At 39.1% G+C, this 23,803-nt stretch overlaps 2 protein-coding genes across 6 annotated transcripts; one reads left to right on the top strand and one right to left on the bottom strand.

Moving 5' to 3' along the window:
* Positions 1 to 47: 47 nt before the first annotated feature.
* tdrd6a (tudor domain containing 6a) lies at positions 48 to 20,026 on the bottom strand. 5 transcript variants are annotated; one of them, XM_078942335.1, is made up of 21 exons: positions 19,828 to 20,026; positions 11,518 to 15,901; positions 11,333 to 11,400; positions 11,156 to 11,215; positions 10,910 to 10,967; positions 8,648 to 9,442; positions 8,472 to 8,539; positions 6,436 to 6,493; positions 5,027 to 6,001; positions 4,790 to 4,869; positions 4,652 to 4,708; positions 4,382 to 4,574; positions 4,127 to 4,203; positions 4,001 to 4,054; positions 3,829 to 3,892; positions 3,525 to 3,619; positions 2,670 to 2,723; positions 2,534 to 2,552; positions 2,317 to 2,384; positions 2,194 to 2,242; positions 48 to 494 (listed from the first exon to the last, which is right to left on the bottom strand). In XM_078942335.1, the coding sequence occupies exons 2-21, from the start codon at positions 15,848 to 15,850 to the stop codon at positions 412 to 414; spliced, it is 7,308 nt and encodes a 2,435-aa protein (XP_078798461.1). In that variant the 5' UTR covers positions 15,851 to 15,901; positions 19,828 to 20,026; the 3' UTR covers positions 48 to 411. The 5 variants fall into 5 exon arrangements, with proteins under 5 accessions (XP_078798461.1, NP_001347870.1, XP_078798462.1 ...); NM_001360941.1 differs by having other exon boundaries at positions 3,525 to 3,622; positions 19,828 to 19,997; XM_078942336.1 differs by lacking the exon at positions 4,001 to 4,054 and having other exon boundaries at positions 3,525 to 3,622.
* Positions 20,027 to 20,945: 919 nt separating this feature from the next.
* sf3b6 (splicing factor 3b, subunit 6) lies at positions 20,946 to 22,700 on the top strand. The gene is made up of 4 exons (XM_004083665.5): positions 20,946 to 21,098; positions 21,423 to 21,541; positions 22,029 to 22,167; positions 22,264 to 22,700. The coding sequence occupies exons 1-4, from the start codon at positions 21,069 to 21,071 to the stop codon at positions 22,351 to 22,353; spliced, it is 378 nt and encodes a 125-aa protein (XP_004083713.1). The 5' UTR covers positions 20,946 to 21,068; the 3' UTR covers positions 22,354 to 22,700.
* The last annotated feature ends 1,103 nt before the right edge of the window (positions 22,701 to 23,803 follow it).

The raw sequence follows: 23,803 nt of genomic DNA, 5'->3' as shown, positions 1-23,803 counted from the left end.
GCACGATGCTTCCATCAGTGCTGCAGTGATGAGAAATGAAAAGATAATTGTCTTTCCAACAAAAATAACAATTTATTATATTTAAGATGCTAGTGAACAAAACAACATTGGCTCATCTCTTCTCAGCAAAGACGTCATATATCATATGAATAGGGAACAGAAACAGATCCACAAAAACAAAGAAATCATATATTCAGAAATTCACAACCCATTTTTTGCTTTATGAGAAAAATACCCGACTGGAAGGAGGAACACTGACAGCTTTAAAGAGTAAATAATGAAGTTTAAGCTTAGACTTGAACTAAAGATGGGATGGACAAAGCAAACGGATCAGAACATCAGAACTCATTAGGAGCGGAACACTTCAACAGGCCTCAGATGCCATTTCTACCATAAATGAACAGAAATCAGCTACTTCTCTGTAAGCTTCTCAGCAGGAAGAACCTCAGCTGTGATGTCCTCCATGCACATACATGTGAGGGACAGCTGGACACCTGGAAAAAAAGGCAATTGTTGCATCACTAAAGCATGCGGTTGCATACGTTTACACTGAAAGTGTAAAACACATATCGTGCTAAATTTAACATTATTTTATTAGGTTACACCAGGCTCACTGTAAGCCAAAGGAAGATGTTTTCTTCATAGTTCCTCACATGTTAGCACATCCAAAAGAGGATTTTTGCCCTGAATTCTTTGTTTTTATTTTCTAATACAATAATCATGTTGAACCAAAACCAACCTGTGACCCCCCCCCCCCCCCCCAATCAAGAACTGAACCCAATCTTGGGGAGGATAAATTGTTACATTTCTACTAAAATCTTCCATTTCGAATAGACAGTTTTCTTTTTATATTCATTTTTAGTTTGTTTTTATATCCAATGTTAGGAGCTAAAGGAGCTGAAGTCATCAACATAGATCATTTAGTATCACTAAAAGTCTTTAGATGAACCATGATGATCAGCAACAAACCCTTTAAGATGGTGGATTGTGAAAAAAACATGTTTTTTAAATTCACTACGACACCAACAGAAAACACAGATGTTTTTTCATTGTTAAAGTCTGAGTGAACCCCAGAACTGAGGTAACAAACCCCCTCTTTTGTTGTTAAATCACAGCATCAGAGTATCTGATTTCTAGGCTTTTTTTCTAACTCAAAGGGTTCTTTATCAGGCCACAGACCGGTACTGGTCCATGGGACTGTTGGTACCGGGCCGCAGAGGAAAAAAGGAAACACAGGATCTATATTTTTTCAGTTTCATTTATAATCAGTTTCTGAAGGAAGTTTTACTTTGGAAAACTCTTGGATTCAAGCATTTTTGGGAAGTTTCTATTTGCAGAAAAAACAACGAGGACACAAAAGAAGAACCTTTGACATAAAAAGGAAAAAAGAAAGCATTTGTAGTCTAAAACAGTTTTTTGCTCAAAAATTCTGGAATAAAGTTGGAATAAAGTGTGATGTACCAGCTCCACCTAGTGGCCAAACTAAAACGCCCTCCAAGAGAGGCAGAACATGGTGAGCTGTATATTTTTGTGGGAGCTTCTCCTTTTAAAAAAACAGGTATCACTGTATGGTGTTAACAATCTCATTGGTTTATTATTTTGCTAATAGTTTTTACAGTATGTGAACAGTATCAGAATAATTCTTCAAAACAAAAGATATATAGATTATTAATGGATTACTATACAAAAATGTCTAAATGTGTAAAGCCTGTAAATTCAAAATTGAATTGAAGCAAGGAGATTTAAAGAATGGAGAAAATCGAGTCGATCCAGGCTTTGATGAATCGAATCGACTCTGGAATTTATTGGTGATACCCAGCGCTAATTTGAATGGTTCCTTCAGGAACCTTAGAGTACAAATAAAGATCAAAACAGCAATAAATCTTTTACAGAGGATAACGATAAACTTTACCGCCCACTTCAATCTGCAGACCAATCCATGAAAATATTGACTGAGAATCTGCTCGGTGGGCTTACAGCCCCCTGCTCTTAATGACTCGTTTGTGTGTCCAAGACCATAGTTGTTTATTAGTGTTGAGGATGTATCCTCTTGTTTTCCATTGCCAATAAATATAAATATATTGTAAATTAAAATGTAGTAACAATCTGCCTTTTAATCAGGCTTTTTCAAATGAAGAGCCAAAAGGAAAATTTTCATGTAAAATAATTTTAAAAAGAAGGATTTTGACAAACCAGAACATTCGTCTCCACTGATGGACTTCTCCTGACCAGTGAAGACGTCCTGAAACACAAAACCTTCCATTAGCGTTCTGAAGCTTCTTCATTTGAGGTCAAAATGATTCATGAATGATTCACCTCAACAGACAGACTCGACGCATCGTCCTGATGAACTTCTTCTGATTCCTCAGAGCTTCCAGAACTCTCTGAGGACAAAGTCACACTTTGCAATGATAACGATGCTCATGAGAAGAACGCAGTTTAAAGCGGTTTGAGAAAAGCCCAGAAAAATCCCAAACAAATCGAAACTTCAATTTGGATTATAAATTCTGAATATTTCGGAAAAGGGACTTACCTTTTTTCTCTAGCTTGTCCTAAAGTTAAGCATAATTTAAAAAAAGAAAAATTGTAAAAACACTATTTTTAAATTAACTAAAAATCAATCAATTCAAAACATTCAGCAAACAAAGAATATAAAACAGCAGGTTTACATGAATGTAGTCTCCTCCACCTTTGACCTCTGGTCCAACAGCTTCACAAGGAAACTTTAGAAAGAAAAACAATAACTTTATATATTTAACATCAGCTGATGCAGCAACACACATGTGCAGACAAACCTTCATATCAGATATACTGGTTTCAAAATAAGAGTCTATGGTAAAGCAGAGCTGTGTAGAAGTGTTTAATGAAGAAGAATGTATCTGGTAACAGATTGGTTTTCATCAAACATTCAAATCACCTAAAACTTTATTCATAAAGTACATTTCTTACCCTAAGAAATACAGTGTTTCAAAGAAGAAACTCGAAAACTAAAATTAAAATTTTACATTAACATAATTATAATCATAATAAAAAATGATCAAACATGTTGCCTGTTAGCATGTATATATGCTGCACGAACATGTTTAAATTTAAGAATCCACCTCCTAAAGAAAAGATTCCCGGCCATGTCTGACTTCCCACCCTAAACACTAAAAAACTATATAATGCGGCACAATGTAGTGGCTGTTATGATTTCATTGATTTCACAAAGTTAAAATCTCATTGATGAGCGTTTTGCAAAGATTATTTATGAGTCCACTGTCTTTTAAGATGAAAACGATGATGGTTTATTTAAAAAATACATTGAAATATTTTTATTTTGGCAAAAATTGTTCCGATCCAATACATTGTGGTCTATATTCGCCAATCTAGTGAGCATCGATGCACACTGGTTTATCTCAGAGACTTCTGGGAAATTCCTAGGGCACTTCAAAATGGCGAACGCGCTATATATAGTGCACTATGTAGTGAGTAAGAAAGGAATTTGGACAGAACCTCAGACTAACCTTTCATTTGAAACTCACCGTGACAGCAGATGTTTCTTCCTCTGCTGCTGCACTCAGATGATCATCTGAACCTTGACTCAGAGTTTCTCCATCAGGACTCTCATCTTTTAAATCTGCTATTTGGGGAATTAAAAAAAAACAAATTTCCCATAAAATAAACTTTTAAACATTGAATCTTCTCTTCTTATTATTCCTTTATCTTACACTTGGCATCCAGTTTCTTTATCTTTAGGATAAAACTAATAAGAAAATGCCATGAAAAAGCTCCTCCCCTCTATCCCAGAATGCATCAGATGTTCCTCATGCTTCCTCAGTGTCATACCTGTGCAGAAGTCTGCAGGACAGCTCTCCTCCACGCAGGTGGACGCCCCCCTGCTCTCATCATCCTGAACATCACAAAAACAGAAAAACAGCACTTACAACTCTTTTTCAAAGTATTTTTTGAAAGAAATGAAAAAGAGAAACTTTAAAGAGAAGCCAGGAAGAACATGTGCCTGTTCTGGGACATTTGGATCCTTAATCTCTTCAATAACAAAGTCTTGAGGAACCTATGCAGAGAACAATTGGTAAGAATTTCTGGATTCTTTCAGAATTTTTCCACAATAAAAGCATTTGTTTACCATTTGAACTGCTGTAGAGGTTTTCCCAAAGGATCTCCATTCAGAGGCTTCCTGTTCATGTTTCTCCTCACCTGGCTCTACAGGAAAAAGTCAGGAAGAAATGATCACAGACATCACTACTGTTGTTTCACTTTGCTCAATTTCTAGTAAACTCTGCTGGAAAGGGGGAAGCAGGATTGGTCAACGACTGGGGTTTGAAGGCCTGAGAACGCTGGAAGACAAACTTTTATTTAATGACATCCATTCATTTCTCACCAGAAAAACTTTTTATTTCTGAGCTGCAGGGTGAAGCTTCCTTCTCCTCTATTCTGGTTTCAGGTTCATCAATGTCGTCTCCAATCTTCTCCTGTGACAAATCAAGGCTTTCGCTCTCAGGAGCATCAACAGGTGGAGAACTCGTCTCTTCAGTTTGGACAGGTTTCTCTTCCACACCACTATCAAATGACAACTTGAGTACAAAAACAAAGAAAAAAGAAAAATCAAGCACAGAAATAAGCATAAAATGTCGGTTTTTCTTTGTTGTACCTGTTTTGGAACGTCTAAAACTGGATCTGAAGTCTCCAGATCAGCTTTTCGAGGAATCTAAATAAACACAAAGCCACTTGTCTACATTCATGTAAAAGCAAAAGCCTCATTTTAGTCAAAATTGAAGTGCAACTGTACCATGTGCACAGCTCTGGAGGCCGTCAAAGAAGGAACTGATGTGATCCTTTCATCTTCTTCATTTTTCTCTTGAATTGGCTCTGTGGAAGAGCAGGAAAAAAAGACAACTAACACCAGAAAATTATCTGTATTAAAGTGATTTCAAAACATAAAACTAAATGTTTGACATACAAGCAGATTTTTGATAAGTCGGTATTCTGAAATATGGAACAGAAAAACTAAAGATGCATTTCTCACCAGTGAAATTTTCACTCTCCAAGTAGCAGGTTGACGTTTCCTTCTCTTCTATGTCACACACTTTGGTTTCAGGATCATTTACGACGTATGGTGAAGAGTCAAAGCATTCACTCTCAGGAGCATCAACAGGTGGAGGACTCTTCCCTCCACTTGTCTTCTCTTCCACACCACTGTCACCTGACAAACTCTTCTCCTTCATGGTTGGAATGAATTCCTCCAGCTGCTGCTCTTCAGTGCATTCTTGTTCCTTGTGAGGAGAGCAGACACTGACGGGAGATTTCTCTGATATTTCTGCCTCTTGCGTGACGGCGGGGATATTGGTTGGCTCCTCCTCCTCCTCGTGCTCCTCAGTGACCACGTCAGGAACTTTACACCCAACAGCCACACCGCCGTCTTCCAGGCTGACCTCCCACACTGACCCCACCCGCTTGATGAAGCAGCATCTCAGCACCTTTTCTCCACCCACTCCAAGCTCTTCTCTAAAGAGTGACACCACCTCTGGATCCAGCATTCTCAGGCCCAGACCTTCAGCATCTCCCAACATGCAGTGGGTGCTGTAGGCAGGAAGCTGGAGGAAGGACTGCTGGAGTCTGCGCATGTTGGAAACTGGAGCTTCGGCCGTGTTTCCAAAGTCAACAAACTCGATCAGAGCCGTGTGCTCCTCCTGGATCTCTTTCACCACGGCTCGGTACCACGAGGAATCTTCAGAAAATTCTGCCAGGACCAGATCACCAACATGCACATCCTGGATGGGACTGTCCTTCTGTGTCCACTCTGGATCGTTCAGCTGTTCCACCAGAGAGAACAGTTCCTCCTCTTCATCAACACGCTGCACGTAGAAGCTGAGTGGACTGTTGTAGTGCGAGACGTAGACGTCCACCCTCAGTCCTGCTGTGATTGTGCTGGGAGGAAGTTCTGGGAGCTGAGGGACTTTTCCAGCATCCACTTCCTGCTGAGATTCTGTTCTAGACCATTCTGAGAGGACAAATGGCATTAGATTGTTTCTTCAGATCGTTTGACTTTAGCTACATAATCCCAAATTATATGAACTTCACTACTATCGTTAAGGATAGAATACAGGACACCGATGCAGCCTTAACAGTTCAATTCCCCAAAGTCTGCTGACATCATCTTTTATAAATAAAGCTTGATTTTATTTGAGATTAGATTTAATTTTTAGTTTTAACAATCTATTTTCTTTAAAGACCAAAAGAAACAGCTGTAATAAAGACTAAAGGTTGTTGTTTTATTAACATTCATGACTGCCTGCCTTACTAAATGCATTATTTTCTCACATCTGTTTTGATGCACCAATCAAAAACTTGGGTTGACAAGACCTTAGAGTCCAGTCTAGTTCTTCTTGTGTTTGTATTGTTGGACTCTTGCTGCAGGTTTCCAGAGTGTCATACCTGTGCCCACATCTGCTGTAGGCTCGTCCTCCACACAGGAACGCTGGCTGCTCTCAGTCTGAACAACACAAAAATCATTTTTATCGCAAACATCCAAAGAAAACAAGATCAATTTAAGAAGACCAAAAAACGATCTGTTAACCGTTTGAACATTTCTCACCGAGAATTGTGCATCGAGCTAAAAAGATACTAGAAAACAGTTTTTTACAGTTTTTTAGTATTACTTAGAAACGTAGAAACATTTTGTTAAAGACCCACTCCAACAAAAGTTGTGTTTTGGGTGTTTTATTATTCTTGTATTTTTTTTATAATGGAGGCCATAAATAAAAAAAATAATCGTAAAATATAATTTTGGAGTATTTCTTCATTCAAATTGTTGTGAAAAGAGCGCATTAGTCACGTAGAAAATACGCTATGGCCATAAGCTCCCTGCTCCGCTCTTTTCTGATGTATCAACTTTTAAACAACTAGATCCACGTACGTCTTTGTTTTCCTCGTCTGAGCTGCATCTGGATCTAAACTGTACGACTGATAGCTCCGTTTTTGTTGCACCAGTAATGTTAGCTTGGGGGTGTGAAGAACTGCAGGCTAGTGGGAGGGTGTGTAAACAGAGAGCTGTCAGAAACGGAGAAAGGAAGGGGGGGGGGGGGCACTGTGCGCTAACATTTCACCCAACAACTCAGTGATGAATTTGTGATGAACTACGGCTGCTCTGCAGAAACTATGTCCTGGAAAACAACCCAGGTTTTTTTATTTGGGCTAAAAACTGCATCATCATAAACAAAAGAAACCTGGGAATGCTTTGAAAATGGACCAAAAGATGATCGGAGTGGGACATTAAAGTCAATCAAATTGTCAATTCACATCTTCAGCGTTTAACAACAGAAGTCTGTTTTAACTTCTGGATGCCTATTGATGCAAAAATGCATGAAACCTCTTTCGGCTCTAAACTTACCTTAATTTAACATCTACTTGAAAGTAAAAGTAATGTGCTTTTCTCAAAGCTGGAATTAAATGTAGGCGTCAAGGAGTTAACTGTTTTACACTTGCCAAAGATAAAAGAGGCGGGAATCCATCTCTCTGCGCGTCTTTATAAATGCACACAAAACAAAAAATAAGATTTTGCCAGAAAATATTTTCAAACTTCGTATGAAACCCTCTGAAAAATCCTCTGCCTCTTGGCCCGACAAGACATTCTGGGTAGTGGGGTTTGTTAGACTAATTTGGGATAAAAACTATGATATGAGAACCTGAACTAACAAGGAAGCACTTGCTAAAAGACAAATAGCATGCGTTATAAATTATTCAGCCAGCTTACAATTATAATAATTAGCAAAAACTTTGTGTAGCAGAAAACTCCTGAACAACCATGGATGATTTTTTTAACCATCACTGCTGTTGCTAAGGATGCTTTAGGAACCAACATGCAGGTTCCAGTTTGGAAGAAAAGTCTTCACTTTTATTTCCACTAAAAGCATCTTCTCTGTAAATGCATCCTGCATTTTATCTTTTTTTATTTATTTATTATTTATTAAAACAAAAATAAAACCTTGGCTGGGATTTTTCACATTTATTTTTACTAAATTGATTAAAGCTTCATCTCTATCATTGAAGATGGGATGGTTCTGCTGTTCCCTGAATTAAGAGGAAAAAAAACATCTGTTCTAAATAATAAACAAAAATGATTTATTAATGTTCAGGTTTTGTTGCTCACATAATGACTGTAAAGTATTGCAGTTTAGGCAGAGAAGAAAACAAAACAATCATTTGTTTTGATCCACACCGATTACTGCCCCCAGCAATGGTTTCACCTTTTCTCCACTGTATTTGGATTTGTTCGTTAACTTCTTTCTTTTACTGAAATGCGAATTATTTTGGGGCTCATTTTGAAAAAAGTTTTTTAAACAAGAGCTAAAGGAAAATTTTTGTTTTTATGTTTTTAACTTCTACACGTTTGGAGACATTCCAAAGTATTTGTGATGTTACAACATAAATGTATCTTCAATGGTTATCTAAACAGAAATTATAGAATTTACCGTTTGGATTGCTCTCCTGGCAGACAGAGGAACACATGCAGTGCCGTAATTTTCCTCTGTAATTGGCTCTGGAAGAGAAGAATGAGAAAAGGACAATAATTAACTTTCAGTAATGTATTTGCTTATTCATAATCCTTCATCTGAATGTGTAAAAATAAAGGTAAAGTGTACTTTACCTGAAAAACAAGTCTTTTCTAAAGAGCAGGTTGAGGTTTTCATCTTCTCCATAAATGCTCCTAAATCAAGTTTGGTCTCTGCTGAACAAGCCAAGACAAACTCGGGGGCATCAACTGAAAGGATGTTCTTCCGTCCTCCTCGGGTTGGCTCCTCCTCCTCGTGCTCCTCAGTGACCACGTCAGGAACTTTACACCCAACAGCCACACCGCCGTCTTCCAGGCTGACCTCCCACACTGACCCCACCCGCTTGATGAAGCAGCATCTCAGCACCTTTTCTCCACCCACTCCAAGCTCTTCTCTAAAGAGTGACACCACCTCTGGATCCAGCATTCTCAGGCCCAGACCTTCAGCATCTCCCAGCATGCAGTGGGTGCTGTAGGCAGGAAGCTGGAGGAAGGACTGCTGGAGTCTGCGCATGTTGGAAACTGGAGCTTCGGCCGTGTTTCCAAAGTCAACAAACTCGATCAGAGCCGTGTGCTCCTCCTGGATCTCTTTCACCACGGCTCGGTACCACGAGGAGTCTTCAGAAAATTCTGCCAGGACCAGATCACCAACATGCACATCCTGGATGGGACTGTCCTTCTGTGTCCACTCTGGATCGTTCAGCTGTTCCACCAGAGAGAACAGTTCCTCCTCTTCATCAATACGCTGCACGTAGAAGCTGAGTGGACTGTTGTAGTGCGAGACGTAGACGTCCACCCTCAGTCCTGCTGTGATTCTGCTGGGAGGAAGTTCTGGGAGCTGAGGGACTTTTCCACCATCCACTTCCTGCTGAGATTCTGTCCTAGACCATTCTGAGAGGACAAACGGCATTAGATTGTTTCTTCAGATCGTTTGACTTTAGCTACATAATCCCAAAAGTTTCTAAATCATTACAGACATTTCTATCATCTTCAAGGAGAAAGTACAGGAAACCGATGCAGCCTGGACAGATCCAATCCTGACAACACTTTCAGAACCAAACAGGCTCTCACACCTTGTTCTGTATAAATACTTCCAAGTAAAGAAGACCAAAAAAACATATAATAAACATTAAAAGGTTCATATCCAACATTTTTGTCATTCTAACCTTCTTATTGTAATTAGTAGTCCCTTTAGGATTTCGCAATATTGCGATCGTACCAATTTCTGTGACCATCACCAGAACTTTGCAGCAAATATTTTTTATGAAAGTAGAACTAAACGCTTCTGTTTTCATGTTGGCGCACAACCAAAGTTGATCATTAATGAGAACGTCTGTTCAACCATTCTATCCATCTTCTGAACCCGCTGAATCCCTCACAGGGCAATAAGGCTTCCTGGAGCCTATCCCAGCCGCTGCAGGACAAAGGGAAGGATACGTCCTCCGCTGCAGCATCACATACCCACAACAGTCATCAGAAAGTTGAGTACAAACAATGCAGGTGTGTGTGTGTGTGTGTGTGTGTGTGTGAGAAACAAATTTAATTTTAAATTCAAACCACTCCACAGAAAAATGGAAGCCAAGATGAAATATTGGCCAAAAAAATGTATAGAAACTAAAATAAGGCTATGTGACCAAAAGCCACATTTAACTTTAAATTACCGTAAACTAAAATATTTGTACTTTTTTTTGGTTGTTAAAACAAGAGAAACTAATACAATCTCAGAGTGCAAACTATTTCTCTCTGGTTGATTTTTCACTATTCTATATAAATATATAGTTTTAGTCTCTTCTGTGTTATATTTACTAAACATGAAGCTTTTACAGATTTATTTTAGTTTTCTTGTGCTTTTGAACAAACATGAAAAAACACACGTGATTAAACCCATGACAATGCCAGGTGACATCAGGATAGCAGAAAAACCTCAGAAATGTGTTCTGTGGTCCACTTGGTCTGGGTTATATGGTACATTCTCTTCATTTTAGGAAAAAGAGGTCTGAGTTCTTCTGAGTTAATATAAAGCAGTTTAATGAGGATTTTTACTAATGCTAAGCATTTCTTACGGGATTAAATATATTTGCAATTTAACAAACTGTGGGGGAAAACTACTGTTTCTAAGGAGTACATCCTCCAATAGCCTTTATACAAAAATTCTAATGCAAAAATATCCTAACTTTTATCACAACTTTCTAAAAAATAAAAAGCTGACTCCACTTCAGGTTTTTGTGTCGCAACATTTACAAAAAATGCCTGCTGGATCCTTAAGGACCGTAGACTCTATTCAGGTTTGTGTTGGTCCTCTATGCTTTTAGAATTAGTGTTTGTGTTAGAATAACGTCTGCTTCTACAGTGTCATACCGGTGCCGACATCTGCTGAAGGCCTGCCCTCCACACAGGGACGCTGGCTGCTCTCAATCTGAACACAAACATTTTCATCCCAAACATCCAGAGACAAAAAATGACACAAAATGATCCGTTAAAGGTCAAACATTCTCATACCTCTAAAGCAAAAAAAGACTTAAACAGGTTTTTCAAAATTACTTGTTTCAAGATTTTGAAAACACAAGTTAAGAGTAAAATGTTGGTCTATGTTTTGGCTTTTACCTTTTCTGAAACATCCAATAGTGTTTGTGATGTCGCTTGGGGATTCGCTTTTTGAAAGAACTTAAGAGAAGTGCAAATAACACACAAACATCCAATAAATCAAATGTATTCAGAATACATAAATTCATCTTTAACTCAACAATAACTTCAGTTTATGATTGTCGGATCATAGTTTACCAATTGGATTGCTTCTTTAGCAGTCATAGGAGCCCTGGAAGTGCCTCTATCTTCCTTTATAAATAATTCTGGAGGAGAAGAATGAAAGCAAAAACTAAAGCAAAAGCAATAATCCCACTACTTTAATAATGTATTTGGTTGTTAAAAAACATTAAAGTGTAAAAGTGAAGGTAATGCAGTCTCACCTGAAAAACTTTTCTTTTTAACTGAACAAGCCAAGACAAACTCGGGGGCATCAACTGAAAGGATGTTCTTCTGTCCTCCTCGGGTTGGCTCCTCCTCCTCGTGCTCCTCAGTGACCACGTCAGGAACTTTACACCCAACAGCCACACCGCCGTCTTCCAGGCTGACCTCCCACACTGACCCCACCCGCTTGATGAAGCAGCATCTCAGCACCTTTTCTCCACCCACTCCAAGCTCTTCTCTAAAGAGTGACACCACCTCTGGATCCAGCATTCTCAGGCCCAGACCTTCAGCATCTCCCAGCATGCAGTGGGTGCTGTAGGCAGGAAGCTGGAGGAAAGGCTGCTGGAGTCTGCGCATGTTGGAAACTGGAGCTTCGGCCGTGTTTCCAAAGTCAACAAACTCGATCAGAGCCGTGTGCTCCTCCTGGATCTCTTTCACCACGGCTCGGTACCACGAGGAGTCTTCAGAAAATTCTGCCAGGACCAGATCACCAACATGCACATCCTGGATGGGACTGTCCTTCTGTGTCCACTCTGGATCGTTCAGCTGTTCCACCAGAGAGAACAGTTCCTCCTCTTCATCAATACGCTGCACGTAGAAGCTGAGTGGACTGTTGTAGTGCGAGACGTAGACGTCCACCCTCAGTCCTGCTGTGATTCTGCTGGGAGGAAGTTCTGGGAGCTGAGGGACTTTTCCACCATCCACTTCCTGCTGAGATTCTGTTCTAGACCATTCTGAGAGGACAAACTTTGTTTCAGGAGAAAGATCATCAGATCTTTGATTCCCTGAAACTTCTGCATTCTTAGAAGCTGTGTCTGGTTTGGTATTATTTGACGTCCTTTGATGTGGAGGTTTGTACAGCTCCGATGGAGCGCGTCTCATCTTTTTCATACTATCACAAAAGCCATTTTCATTCTTCTCTGAAGACTTCAGGTTCACACTTGGACGATTACTACCCAGAACCCCAGCACACACAGAAAAACTGCTCTTAGATGCGGCTTGCTCTGAAAAACCTCTTGCTGTCCTCAGAGTTTGTTCCTCTGGAGGCTGAAAATCTTTATGACTCTGTTGTTTCTTCTGAGCTTTATTAAGAAACATGTTCTTTATGTCAAAATTGATCTGAGAGTTCCCATGGTACAACTCAACTAGCAACTTCCCATCAGGCTCTTTGGCCACAACTAACCCCTTAAATTTGCAGCCAGCCACGGCAGAAGCAAACCACTGGTCCGCCTCGCTGGAAACATCAGGAGGAACATCTGCGAGGCCACAGAGCACTGCTTGTATGGGCACAGACAGTATGTCATTGGCTTCTTTAGGAATTGGGATCAAGTCGGATTTGTCCACCTCAATCGTGTCACCATAATCAACAAAGTGAACCAGTAGAGCTGGCTTTGTTTGCTTAATCTGAGCCCTGTACCACTGCCCATCTGTGTACTTAGCAAAGCACAAAGATGCAAAGACTTTTGGAAACTTCACCTTCAGGAGCTGATTGCACAGACTGTTCAGCTTCATCGAGAGTTCTTTTATCACATCCTGGTTCTTGTCCAGATGACAGTAGAAGTGGTTGACACTATCCACACACGTCACAGTCACTTGCTCTTCTGTCCCTACTTTGATGTTGTGGGTGGAGTAGTAGTACGTGCACAGACTGGCCGACTGGCCGTTGGGTTTCTGTGGAGGTGGGCTTGAAACGAGATTGGCCATAATGCTGCAAATACTCTCGAAGGGGGTCTCTAGGTCCACAACATTATAAAGGGTTCTCTGCTTATTGTACATGACAGCGTACACTGTGCATTTCAGAATCCCAAAGTTGGATGCAGCAGTTTTGACAAAGTTCAAGAACTTTGCTTTAGCCTCTTCCTTCCAGTTGTTGACTAGAGTCGTGGGATCTGTGAGATTTAACAGGCTGCATCGGAAAGCTTGGCCATCCAGAGTCAGGAATTCCGGGCTGATCTTCCTCAGCGCACTGATGGAAACAGTCTCCGTGTGTCCGTAGTCGACAAACAGCACGTCCACGTGTGGCGTTTTGTGTCTGCGAACCACAAGGGCTCTGTACCACATTCCATTGCTAGGATGTTGAGCTACACATGAAGTTTCAGCATCATGCTGGAACTCGCTGTTTGCGTAATGATACTGCAGGTCACCCATGAGCAATTGCAAGTGCTTCATGTTCTGCACCAGCTGACACCAAAAGTCGTTTGGGCTTTCGATGTAGGACACGGTGACTTCCAGGACACTTCCGATGCTAAACATGCGGGCTTTAAAGAGAGGGGCTTCCTTGATGCCAAAACCACCTTTGGTCTGAGGCTGGACTTTATCGTCTCGGCATGCTGGGAGATTTCCATTAACATGTGCTGGAGGCATAACAACCGATGGTTGAATCACCTCAAGCCATTTAGCGTGACCAAAGTTGCACATCAGTCTGCCGACATCCTGCTCACTCTGCGCATTGGGATCGGTTAGCTGGACAACATATCCATCTGCATTTTTTGCTTTTACTTGTATGTTAAGCAACTTGTCAATGACTACTTTGGTGAAGAATTCCGTCGCACTGTCATTCCACCTCCCATCTGTCGGTCCAACACTGGCCAGGGTGCACTTCAGTGCTAACTTTGGCAGCTCTTTGAACTCTGGAGGGAGGCTTCTGATGTCATTCTTGTCGACCACTTCTGTGTTTCCATAGTCTACAAAGAATACTTTGACTTTTGCGTTGCCAACTTCACACACAGACACTCTGTAGAAATTGTCGTCTTTTGCCTTAGCGACACAGTAGAGTCCAACAATTAGATCCTTCACATCTGTGTTTACTGAACCTTTGTGCAGGTGGCAGATGTTGTCCAACAGCTTGTCCAACTCTTTTCTGTAGGTCTCCGTTTGGATCCAAAACTCTGACGGACTGATTACGTGATGAACAACTGCCAAGTGTGATGAGTTCAGGGGGAGGTTATCCAACAGAAAACACTCATCTCCGTTTCTTACATGGTTTTCTCTGGTTGTCTCTGGTGTCAGATGCTGCTTGGTAGATGTTATGCTTTGGATGGAATACCTTGCAACTGTTTTATCCCCCTCAAGCAGACAGCCTTCCCTGGAACCAAACAACTTGTTCAGGTTTGTGTTGTGATCTCCATAGAGTGTTACAGAGTAAACTCCCTCAGAGATGACATGATACTGAAAATGGGCAGAGACTGTCTTGTGGAGAAGGAGGGATCTGAGGAAGTTGATTTGCCTGACTTCCCATCCTGAACCTTTGTCCGTAATTCCATGGAGCGAGCAGCTGTAGGTGAACACTGGCATCCTGAAGAACTCTGCAGGCAGCTCTCTGATGTTCTCCACAGGAACAAACTGCTTGGTTCCATAGTCGACATTCAAAACTTCCACCAAAGCATTGGTTGGAAACAGCTGCTGTACAACAGAGCGATACCACTGGCCGTCATTTCCTTTTGCAGCATACGGGCAGCCAATCATTTCAGGACACAGGATGCAACGGACCCTTCTGCCTTCGCAACTCTGTGTGAGTTTCTCTGAGAGTCTTTTTAGTTCCTTTGAGAAGATCTTCAACTGGCAAAAAATTCTCTTTGGACTAATGACCTCTGTTACTGTGACAGCTGTCGTGTTTTCCACTGACAGCTCTGGATATACAAATAGCTCCTGCTTTTGCTGCCCATGGATTGCTTCTCTGAAGAGCTGCATCGTCTCTGGAGGTGCCTCTCCCCCACTTGGAGATTTCAGGGTCAACAGAACAAAGTCCAGGAACATGGCTGGAGAAAGTTTCCTTGCAAACCCCATCTCGTACATTTGTGTAGAAATACTGGGGATGTGCAGCAAAAAGATTTTGTGCGACACCAGAATGTCCTGCACATGTGCTGCCACAGATTTCCCGGTAAAAGATTTTAAATACTCTTGCGCCATTGGAGACCATCTCTTCTCCTGTGCCCGGGGTAACACATTAGCCAGCACACAAAATTCAACTTCAGGAGGCACCTGAAAGTACTCCTTCTTACCCCATGCTAGCATGCTGGTGGTGGCACTGCAAGTTATTCCTTTGTCAATAAGGAATACTTGGTAATTAAAGCCATTTCTTGACACTATTCGAGATCTGTGCCAAGTATCGTCTATCTTAACCAAACACTGGTCACCAGGATTCCCTTCCAGTTCCTTAAAAACTGCTCCAGGAGACTGAATGTTACTTGCAATGTGCTGATAATCTGCTTTGCTCTGCTGGCTAAATTTGGCCCAGAACTCCACAAGCACACAAAGAGGATGCAAGTGAACCCTCGTGATCACGGCCGTTACATCCGACCCTTGCATAGGCATACCCTGGATGGAAGACATTCCGGAAGCTTCATGAACTTTTGCTTCTAGTGTTGTGTGCTAGATTGTAACCTGGAAAGCAACAAAAATAAGGGAGAGGAAGGACTGTAAAGGATTTGAAATTTTTGGACAAACGAATAAAGCTGCAAAACATGTTACTGTAATATATTTACGAAGAGAATGTGTTGCTTATTTTAAAAGGGAAAAAATCAGAGCTAAAAAGTATAAAAGAAAAGTCCAGTTTTCCTATTTCAAATCACATTTTTTATGTTTGAACGACAGAATTTTCTTTATTTCTGATGGAGGACATACAGTCAAGACCATAAATATTTGGAAAATTTAGTTTCTGTACATTACCACAGTGAGTTTTAAATAAAACAACTCAGATGCCATTGAAGTGCAGACTTTCAGCTTTTATTCCATGGGTTGAACAAAAAGATTGCATAAAAATGTGAAAAACTAAAGCGTTTTTTAAAGACAATCCATTCATTTCGTCGGCTCGTAAGTAATTGGACAGATGACTGAAAACAGATAACTGAAAACAAAATGGTCATTACTAATATTTGGTTGAAAACCCTTTAATGGCAATGACAGCCTGAAGTCCTAAACTCATGGACATCACCAGATGCTGGGTTTTCTCCTTCTGAATGCTCTGCTAGGCCTTTACTGCAGCAGCTTTCAGTGACTGTTTGTTTGTGGGCCTTTCTGTCTGAAGTTTAGTCTTCAGATCAAGATCATGTGACTGATCATGTGACTGCCATTCAAGAATATTCCACTTCTCTGCTTCAATAAACTCCTGAGTTGCTTTGGCTGTAAGTTTTGGGTCGTTGTCCATCTGTATTATGAAATGCTGCCCAATCAGTTTGGCTGCATTCACCTGGATCTGTGCAGACAGTCTGTCTCTAAACACCTCAGAATTCATTGGGCTGCTTCTGTCCTGTGTCACATCATCAATAAACACTAGTGTCCCAGTCCCACTAGCAGCCATGCACGCCCAGACCATCACACTGCCTCCACAGTGTTTTACTGATGATGCAGTGTGCTTTGGATCATGAGCTTCTCCACGCCTTCTCCATACTTTTCTCTTGATATTCATTTTGGTAGAGGTTGATTTTGGTTTCATCTGTCCAAAGAATGTTTTTCCAGAACTGTGCTGGCTTTTTTTAGATGCTTTTTAGCAAAGTCTAATCTAGCCTTCCTATTCTTGAGGCTTATGAGTGGCTTGCATCTTTCAGTGTACCCTCTGTATCTACTTTCATGCAGTCTTCTTTTTGGTAGATTTGTGTATTGATACGGCTACCACCTGGAGTATATGTAAAAATATGTTTTTGTGTCCACTGTCTGTGTCTTTGGTCCATTGTCTATACTGTCTACTGAACAAGTTCATTGAACATTGGTTCATTATTTTTTAAACTTTGCATTTGTCTTTGTTATTGTCGTTACCCCCTGTCGTCTGACTATGTCTTCAGGAAAGTCCTTAGCAACCGTTGCTAGTGTCATTAGTTACGTTTCCCCATGTAGTGTCGTTAGATCTTGTCGTTTTTCAAGTTTTGCCCCAAAGTCGTCAGAAAAGTCCTTTGTACGGGCGATAAATTGTTTCCTGTACTCCCACGGAACGAAAAATAATTTTTCATTAAAGCCGCGTTAACCATGACTAAAAAGTTTTTTTAAATAAATTTGATTGATATTCCCGCAAACGCACATTGCCAGAAAGGGGGGGGGGGGCATGCGTACAACGCTTTCCCGTTCGCGAAGCAACTCTTTCCAATTGTTTCAAGTTCTGAGTATGGCTTCAATTAAATCTGGTGATTAAACTATTATTTAAGTCTTTTAAAAAAATAACTGATCTTTATCAAACATGTCACAAATCGGTTCGATATACGAGGAACAGACGGGCCAAAATCTTTGACTGGATTTTGATCTCTTTTTAATTTGTTATGTAGTTATTTGACCATGACGTGGCGCTCTGGGGACCAGTATAATGCTATTTTGGGCGCCTCTGCTCCTCTTTTATCCATCAGATTTGTAACATGTTTAAAAAGATCAGTTATTTTTCAAAAGACTTTTAAATAAGTTTCATCAGCAGATTTAATTGAAGCCATACTCTAAATACCTTAAAACTATTGGCAAGTCGCTTCGGGGACGCGAAACTGTTGTACCAATGTACGCATGAACCCCCCACCTTCTGGCAATGTGCATTTGCAGGAATATCAATAGGATTTTTTTATTTTTTTTAAACACGTTTCTTTCCGTTCCGAGGTAGTACAGGAAACAATTAACCGGCCATACAAAGGACTTTTCTGACAACTTTGGCAAAATTTGAAATTCGACAAGTTGTAAGGACACAACATGGGGAAACGACGTAGCTAACGACACTAGCAAGTATTAAGCATAAAGCAAGCATATACATCACTAAGCAAATACAAAGTAATGATCAAAGAAGCATGGGCACGGAGAAGATATTGCTTAGTAGTACATAGACATGCACCAATATTCAATGAACTTGTTTAATAGACAGACAATGCACCCAAAACATAGGCAGTGGATGCAAAAACAAAAACATATTTTCATATATTTGGCACAAATGGAACCTCATACTGGAGTGTTGTTCACTTGGTAGGCTGTTGTGAACGGGTTCCTCTTCACCATGGAAATGATTCTGCAATCATCCCCCACTAGTGTCTTCCGTGGACGCCCAGGTCTTTTTATGTTGCCGAGTTCACCAGTGCTTTCTTTCTTTCTCAGAATGTACCACACTGTGGATTTTGCCACTCCTAATTCTGTAGCAATTTCTTGCATGTTTTTTCTCCTGTTTTCTCAGCTTAATGACGGCTCCTTTCACCTGCATGGACAGCTCCTGACTGCATGTTTGTTCAATGCAAAATCTTCAAAATGCATGCACGAGTCCTCTAATCAACTCCAGGCCTTTTATCTGCTCCACTCATAAGGATATAGCAAGGGAATTGCCCACACCTGCCCATGCAATAGCATGGAAGTCAATTGTCCAATTACTTACGAGCCCATGAAATGAAGGGATTGTGTTAAAAAATGCTTTAGTTTTTCACATTTTTAGGCAATCTTTTTGTTCAACCCATGGAATAAAAGCTGAAAGTCTGCACTTCAATGGCATCTGAGTTGTTTTATTTAAAACTCACTGTGGTAATGTACAGAAACAAAATTAGAAAGAATGTGTCTCTGTCCAAATATTTTTGGTCCTGACTGTATTTTAAAAAAAAATTTAGGCTTAGGGAGAAGGAAATGTTGGCGTCTTTGACGCGTCTTCGACTGCTGCCCCCGGGTCCCAGTACCGGATGAGTAGAGGAAGATGAATCAATGGATTAAAGATTATACAGTGTTTCTTTATCAAAATCATTGGAAAAAATGAAGTCTTAAAAAAGAGCGCACTCGTGCTAAAATACACTGGGCAAGAAATAAAGTCGAGTCTTTTTCAAAACTGCTTTGCTTTTGGTCTGTTGCTTATTCACAGAGATTTGAACAAAGAAATGCAATTATAAGCTTAATTTTCTTAATATATGTCCTCCATGATCAGAAAAAAATCCACAAGAAAGACTTGTTAAAAACACAATTTTCTATTGAATAGGTCTTTAAATTGTCATGCAAGCTTTGCTAGATAAATATTTGGACTTTATTTGTTCAGGCTTGCCTTGAAATTTTTCATTTCTAATATCATGTTAACTCAAACTACTTAGCTAAATACGTTTTTTTCTATTGTCAGTCCTACAATGAGTTTATTATTATTATTACTTTCTTATATATTTTTATGACTTCACAATTTTTGTCGTAACTATGGTCAAAACTTAAACAATTTATCCAATCGGACCGTCAGCAGCTAGCACAGTCCGCTGGCTAAGCTAGGTTAGCCATTGAGGACGGGTTTCTGTAAACGGGCGTTTTGCGAATAAAAAAAAACAACTAAAGTCAATACGAGGAGTTCGGCTATCGTTTTGGTTTACAAAAAATGTTAAACTAAAACTCACCCGTTTATTCATCTCAGACTAAGAAAGCTCTCCTCGCCGAGTTGGTCTTCAACCGTCGATCTTTTTCCACGTCGCGAGACTTCAATAAAACGTCCCTTCTAGATTTTCCTCGAGAGACGCCAGTTTGCCGTTGGAAAAACTCCCGCCGTAATCTGCAACCGTTACCGGACCGAATCATCAAATCCCACATGGCGCCTGCGCACTAATACTTTTTCTTTTCTTTTCGTTTCTTTAACCCATAACCTGTTAATTGCAGAAAATAAAAGCACAACAGTTCAACAAATCATTACCCCATGTTGATTTGTTTTCTCATAATTTTATGACTTTATTCTCATGTCGTCGTTTATTTTTCCTCTTTTATATTGTAATACTTTATCACAATTCTATTTAATATTCTATATATAGTTTTTTTTCTCCGAACATTTTAGAGAAAAAATATTTTTTATTTGTGGTTAGATTTATAAAGGTGATTGTCATCTCGCTTTTTTTTTAAATGTCACAAAAGAAGAGGAATCGAGTACTTTGAATTAAGATCTTTTTTAGACTGTATTTTTTTAAAGAAATTAAAAGCACAGCTTTGTTTTCTGTTTGTTTTTTTATGAGAGATGGTTATTTTTACTAACTTCCCCCTCATAAATATGTATAGAATTTGGATTTTATCTTTAAAGAAAAAAAAGACACAAAAGGGGAGTAGATTCATTTTAACGCCAAAACCCCAATTGTGGGTAAACAGGTCAAACTGCAATTCTAACTAGTGCTCAAATCTCCAATATTTTTCTCCAAAAAAGTTAAATACATAGATTTTGTCAGTGTAGGGAATTTCCTAACACAAAAATGACAAAAAAAACTGTTTTGCATTTTATTGATGTTTATAAGTAATTTTACTTTTCCCTACACATATATCTCATTGCACAACACTTTGATGAGAGAGGTACACATAAGTCTTTTTATTTCTTGTGTCTTGTGAAACCACAAAACCACTTTCATGGCCATGTTGATTTTTTCTAGGTCAAAGAACAGAATTACAAAGAAATTTAAAAAAAGTTGTGTTAATAGTATCTCAAAATGTGTGTGATTCCTCTTTTAACCACACGAGGGAAGCACATGCCTATTGCTGTACCTATTGGTATTATCCGTTAACCGGATGTTCGTCTTCGTTTTGTCCCTCCATTTCCTGGTGAAGGCTAAAGGCATTGCGTGTTTGTTGTTTAGCTATTGTTCAGACGAAATAAACTGTCATCATGGCTATGCAAGCTGCGAAACGCGCTAATGTAAGGTCAATTTTTGTGTTTAACTTTACTATATAACAACGAGTATATGTTAATATGGTTTTTGGTGCTCACGAAAGGGACAATTAGCCCTCCGTTAGCCTTTAGCAGCTATTGGTTACTAAAAGATAGCGTCGCTACGTAAAAAAATTAATAAATACGGCATTTTGAAAATGAGATGGTAAAATTGATTGTTTTGTCATCTTAAAATTTTAAAGAATTATTATTGTTTTAGCACGTTAGAGGGTACACTTTAGTGAAGAATTCTTATACCGTTTGTTTACATGCTAGTCTTTCTGTTACACATTTCTTTTTTGTGTGCTGCAGATTCGGTTACCTCCAGAGGTGAACAGAATCCTATACATAAGAAATCTGCCTTACAAGATCACGGCTGAGGAAATGTACGACATTTTTGGCAAATATGGACCCATACGTCAAATACGAACGTAAGTGTTTTGTCTTCATACCTTCAGTTTTATTTGTTTATTTTTAATTTAAAAAAATGTCTGTCCTAAACACACAACCACGTCTACTAACAATGAATATATATAAATGTAATTTTTTTACATGGTAGTATTAATGAGAAGCAAAATTTATTTAAAAAATCGTTTCATTCCAAACTGTGGTGTAGCATTTGCTTAAATTTGACATTTAAATCATTATTAATCATATTAAAAATGCTTGTTTTGTTTGTTCCCCTCACATGTTATCATCATTTAAGAGTCCCTCTTAGATCACTTTTTCATATGTTTTCAGACAATAAAATAAATATGTAAATAAGCTCAATATTCTTTCATATATGTTGTCCTTCATCAGAAAAATGCCATGAGAAAATGTTTTAAAACAGTTTTCATCAGAGTGGGTCTTTAAGGACAATATTATTATGGAACAGGTTAAGATGTGTGACCATTTCATGCTTTTGCTGTATTTTAGGGGTAACACACCTGAAAGCAGAGGAACGGCGTATGTTGTTTATGAAGACATATTTGATGCCAAGAACGCTTGCGATCACCTGTCAGGCTTCAACGTCTGCAATCGTTACCTGGTTGTTCTTTACTACAACGCCAACAGAGTACGTATGCTTTTTATTTCATCCATTTACAACCTTTTTGGTTCCTTGTTTGTTTGTTTTTTTCTGTTTACCATCAACCCGCTCATATTTTTGCAGGCTTTCCAGAAAATGGACACAAAGAAGAAGGAAGAGCAGTTGAAGCTCCTAAAAGAGAAATACGGCATCAACACAGACCCTCCCAAATGATCTCCACGACTATCAAAACCTTCTCACACACCTTAGATTTCTCTGTACCTGTACAAATGTTCCCTTTTTTGAAAATTTTTGCTTGGTCAGGTTTTTGTTTTGGTGCTTTTGTCAACCTTTTATGCATGACCTGCCGTCTGCTTTTTTTAAAAATGACTTCTCTGATGTTAATTGAGCTTTTAATTTGAAGTGAAACCAGGCATGTTTTCAGTTCAGTTCTTTCCCCCCCCCCCACATAATTTTATTTGAAAGTTAACAGGTCTCTGCCTTGTGCTCCAAGAACATCAATGGATGTAATGTTTGTTTAAACCCATTTATTGTAAAATAAATGTCTCTTTTTCTTTAAACCCATTGTCTTTTGTTTTATAAACACCACATATGAACTCACTTTACTCTTGTTTTGTAAACCTGTCACATCAGCTAATTTTTCTTTTTTCCCCCACATTTACACACAAACAGAAAAGTATCTTTTGAGAAGCTGACCGTCATTCAGTCTTTTCCGTCCATCCATCTTAACCTGCTATATTTGTTGCTGGAGCCTATCCTAGCTGTTGTAGGGCAAAGGTGGGGTACACCCTTGTTTACGGAACAGTCAGCCAGAGGACCTGAGAGCTGCAGAGAGCATAGCTGCTTTTAAGAAAAGCTTCAAGACCCATCTTTTTCAACTGCCTTTTAGCAAATGTTTTAATAGTTTTTATTTATTTTGAATTCTTTAATTTATCCACTTTATCATATTTTATATTTTTACATGGGACTATCCATTTGTTTTAAAATTCCTCATTTCACATTTTATTGTTAAGTATTATTTCTTTTTACCAACTATGGTTACTTTTTTTTTTTATTTCTGGTGCTTCCTCAAAAAAAGAAGCTGGGATTTTACTAAAGAGATTGATATCAAGAATTGCAACAAAAAAGTTTTAAAGATCAATTAATTGGGGAAATTTTAAAGAAGAAAAGGTCAAAAAAGCTCTGGACCACCAAGGAATTAGGAGAAATCAGAAAAAGTTTTTATATATTACCCTTTTTTCCCTTTTAAATCATTTTTCATTTAGAAGACTGGGTCTGAGTCTTTGCAGATGGCAAACTACCAGTAACAGGAAGTAAAATGTGCTGCTCTCTGCTTCAAATTGAGTTGCAGCATGAGGAAACTACACCTGTTTTAAGAAAAACGGGCAATAAAATGAAACATTTCACTAAATGTTTTTCCCCATTTATACAAAAAATTTACTAAATCAACTGAAGGGAGAAATATATGACAATAATATGCAATTAAAATAGCAAAAACTCAAAAAATGACTAAATTTGAGCAATCATTGTTAGGCCGGGGGTCAGTAACCTGTGGCTCTTTTACTCCCCCATTGTGCCTCTGATTAAAGATAAATGAAAAGGTTTAAATTCTAAAAAGTAACTGTAAAGTAAAACAAGTAAATTTAAAAAAAATAAAGTAACT

The sequence above is a fragment of the Oryzias latipes genome, chromosome 24, assembly GCF_053564925.1.
Source record: "Oryzias latipes strain Hd-rR chromosome 24, Olatipes_Hd-rR_3.1".
In the NCBI taxonomy this organism is placed as follows: domain Eukaryota; kingdom Metazoa; phylum Chordata; class Actinopteri; order Beloniformes; family Adrianichthyidae; genus Oryzias; species Oryzias latipes.
This window is presented reverse-complemented; position numbering and strand designations above follow the sequence as displayed.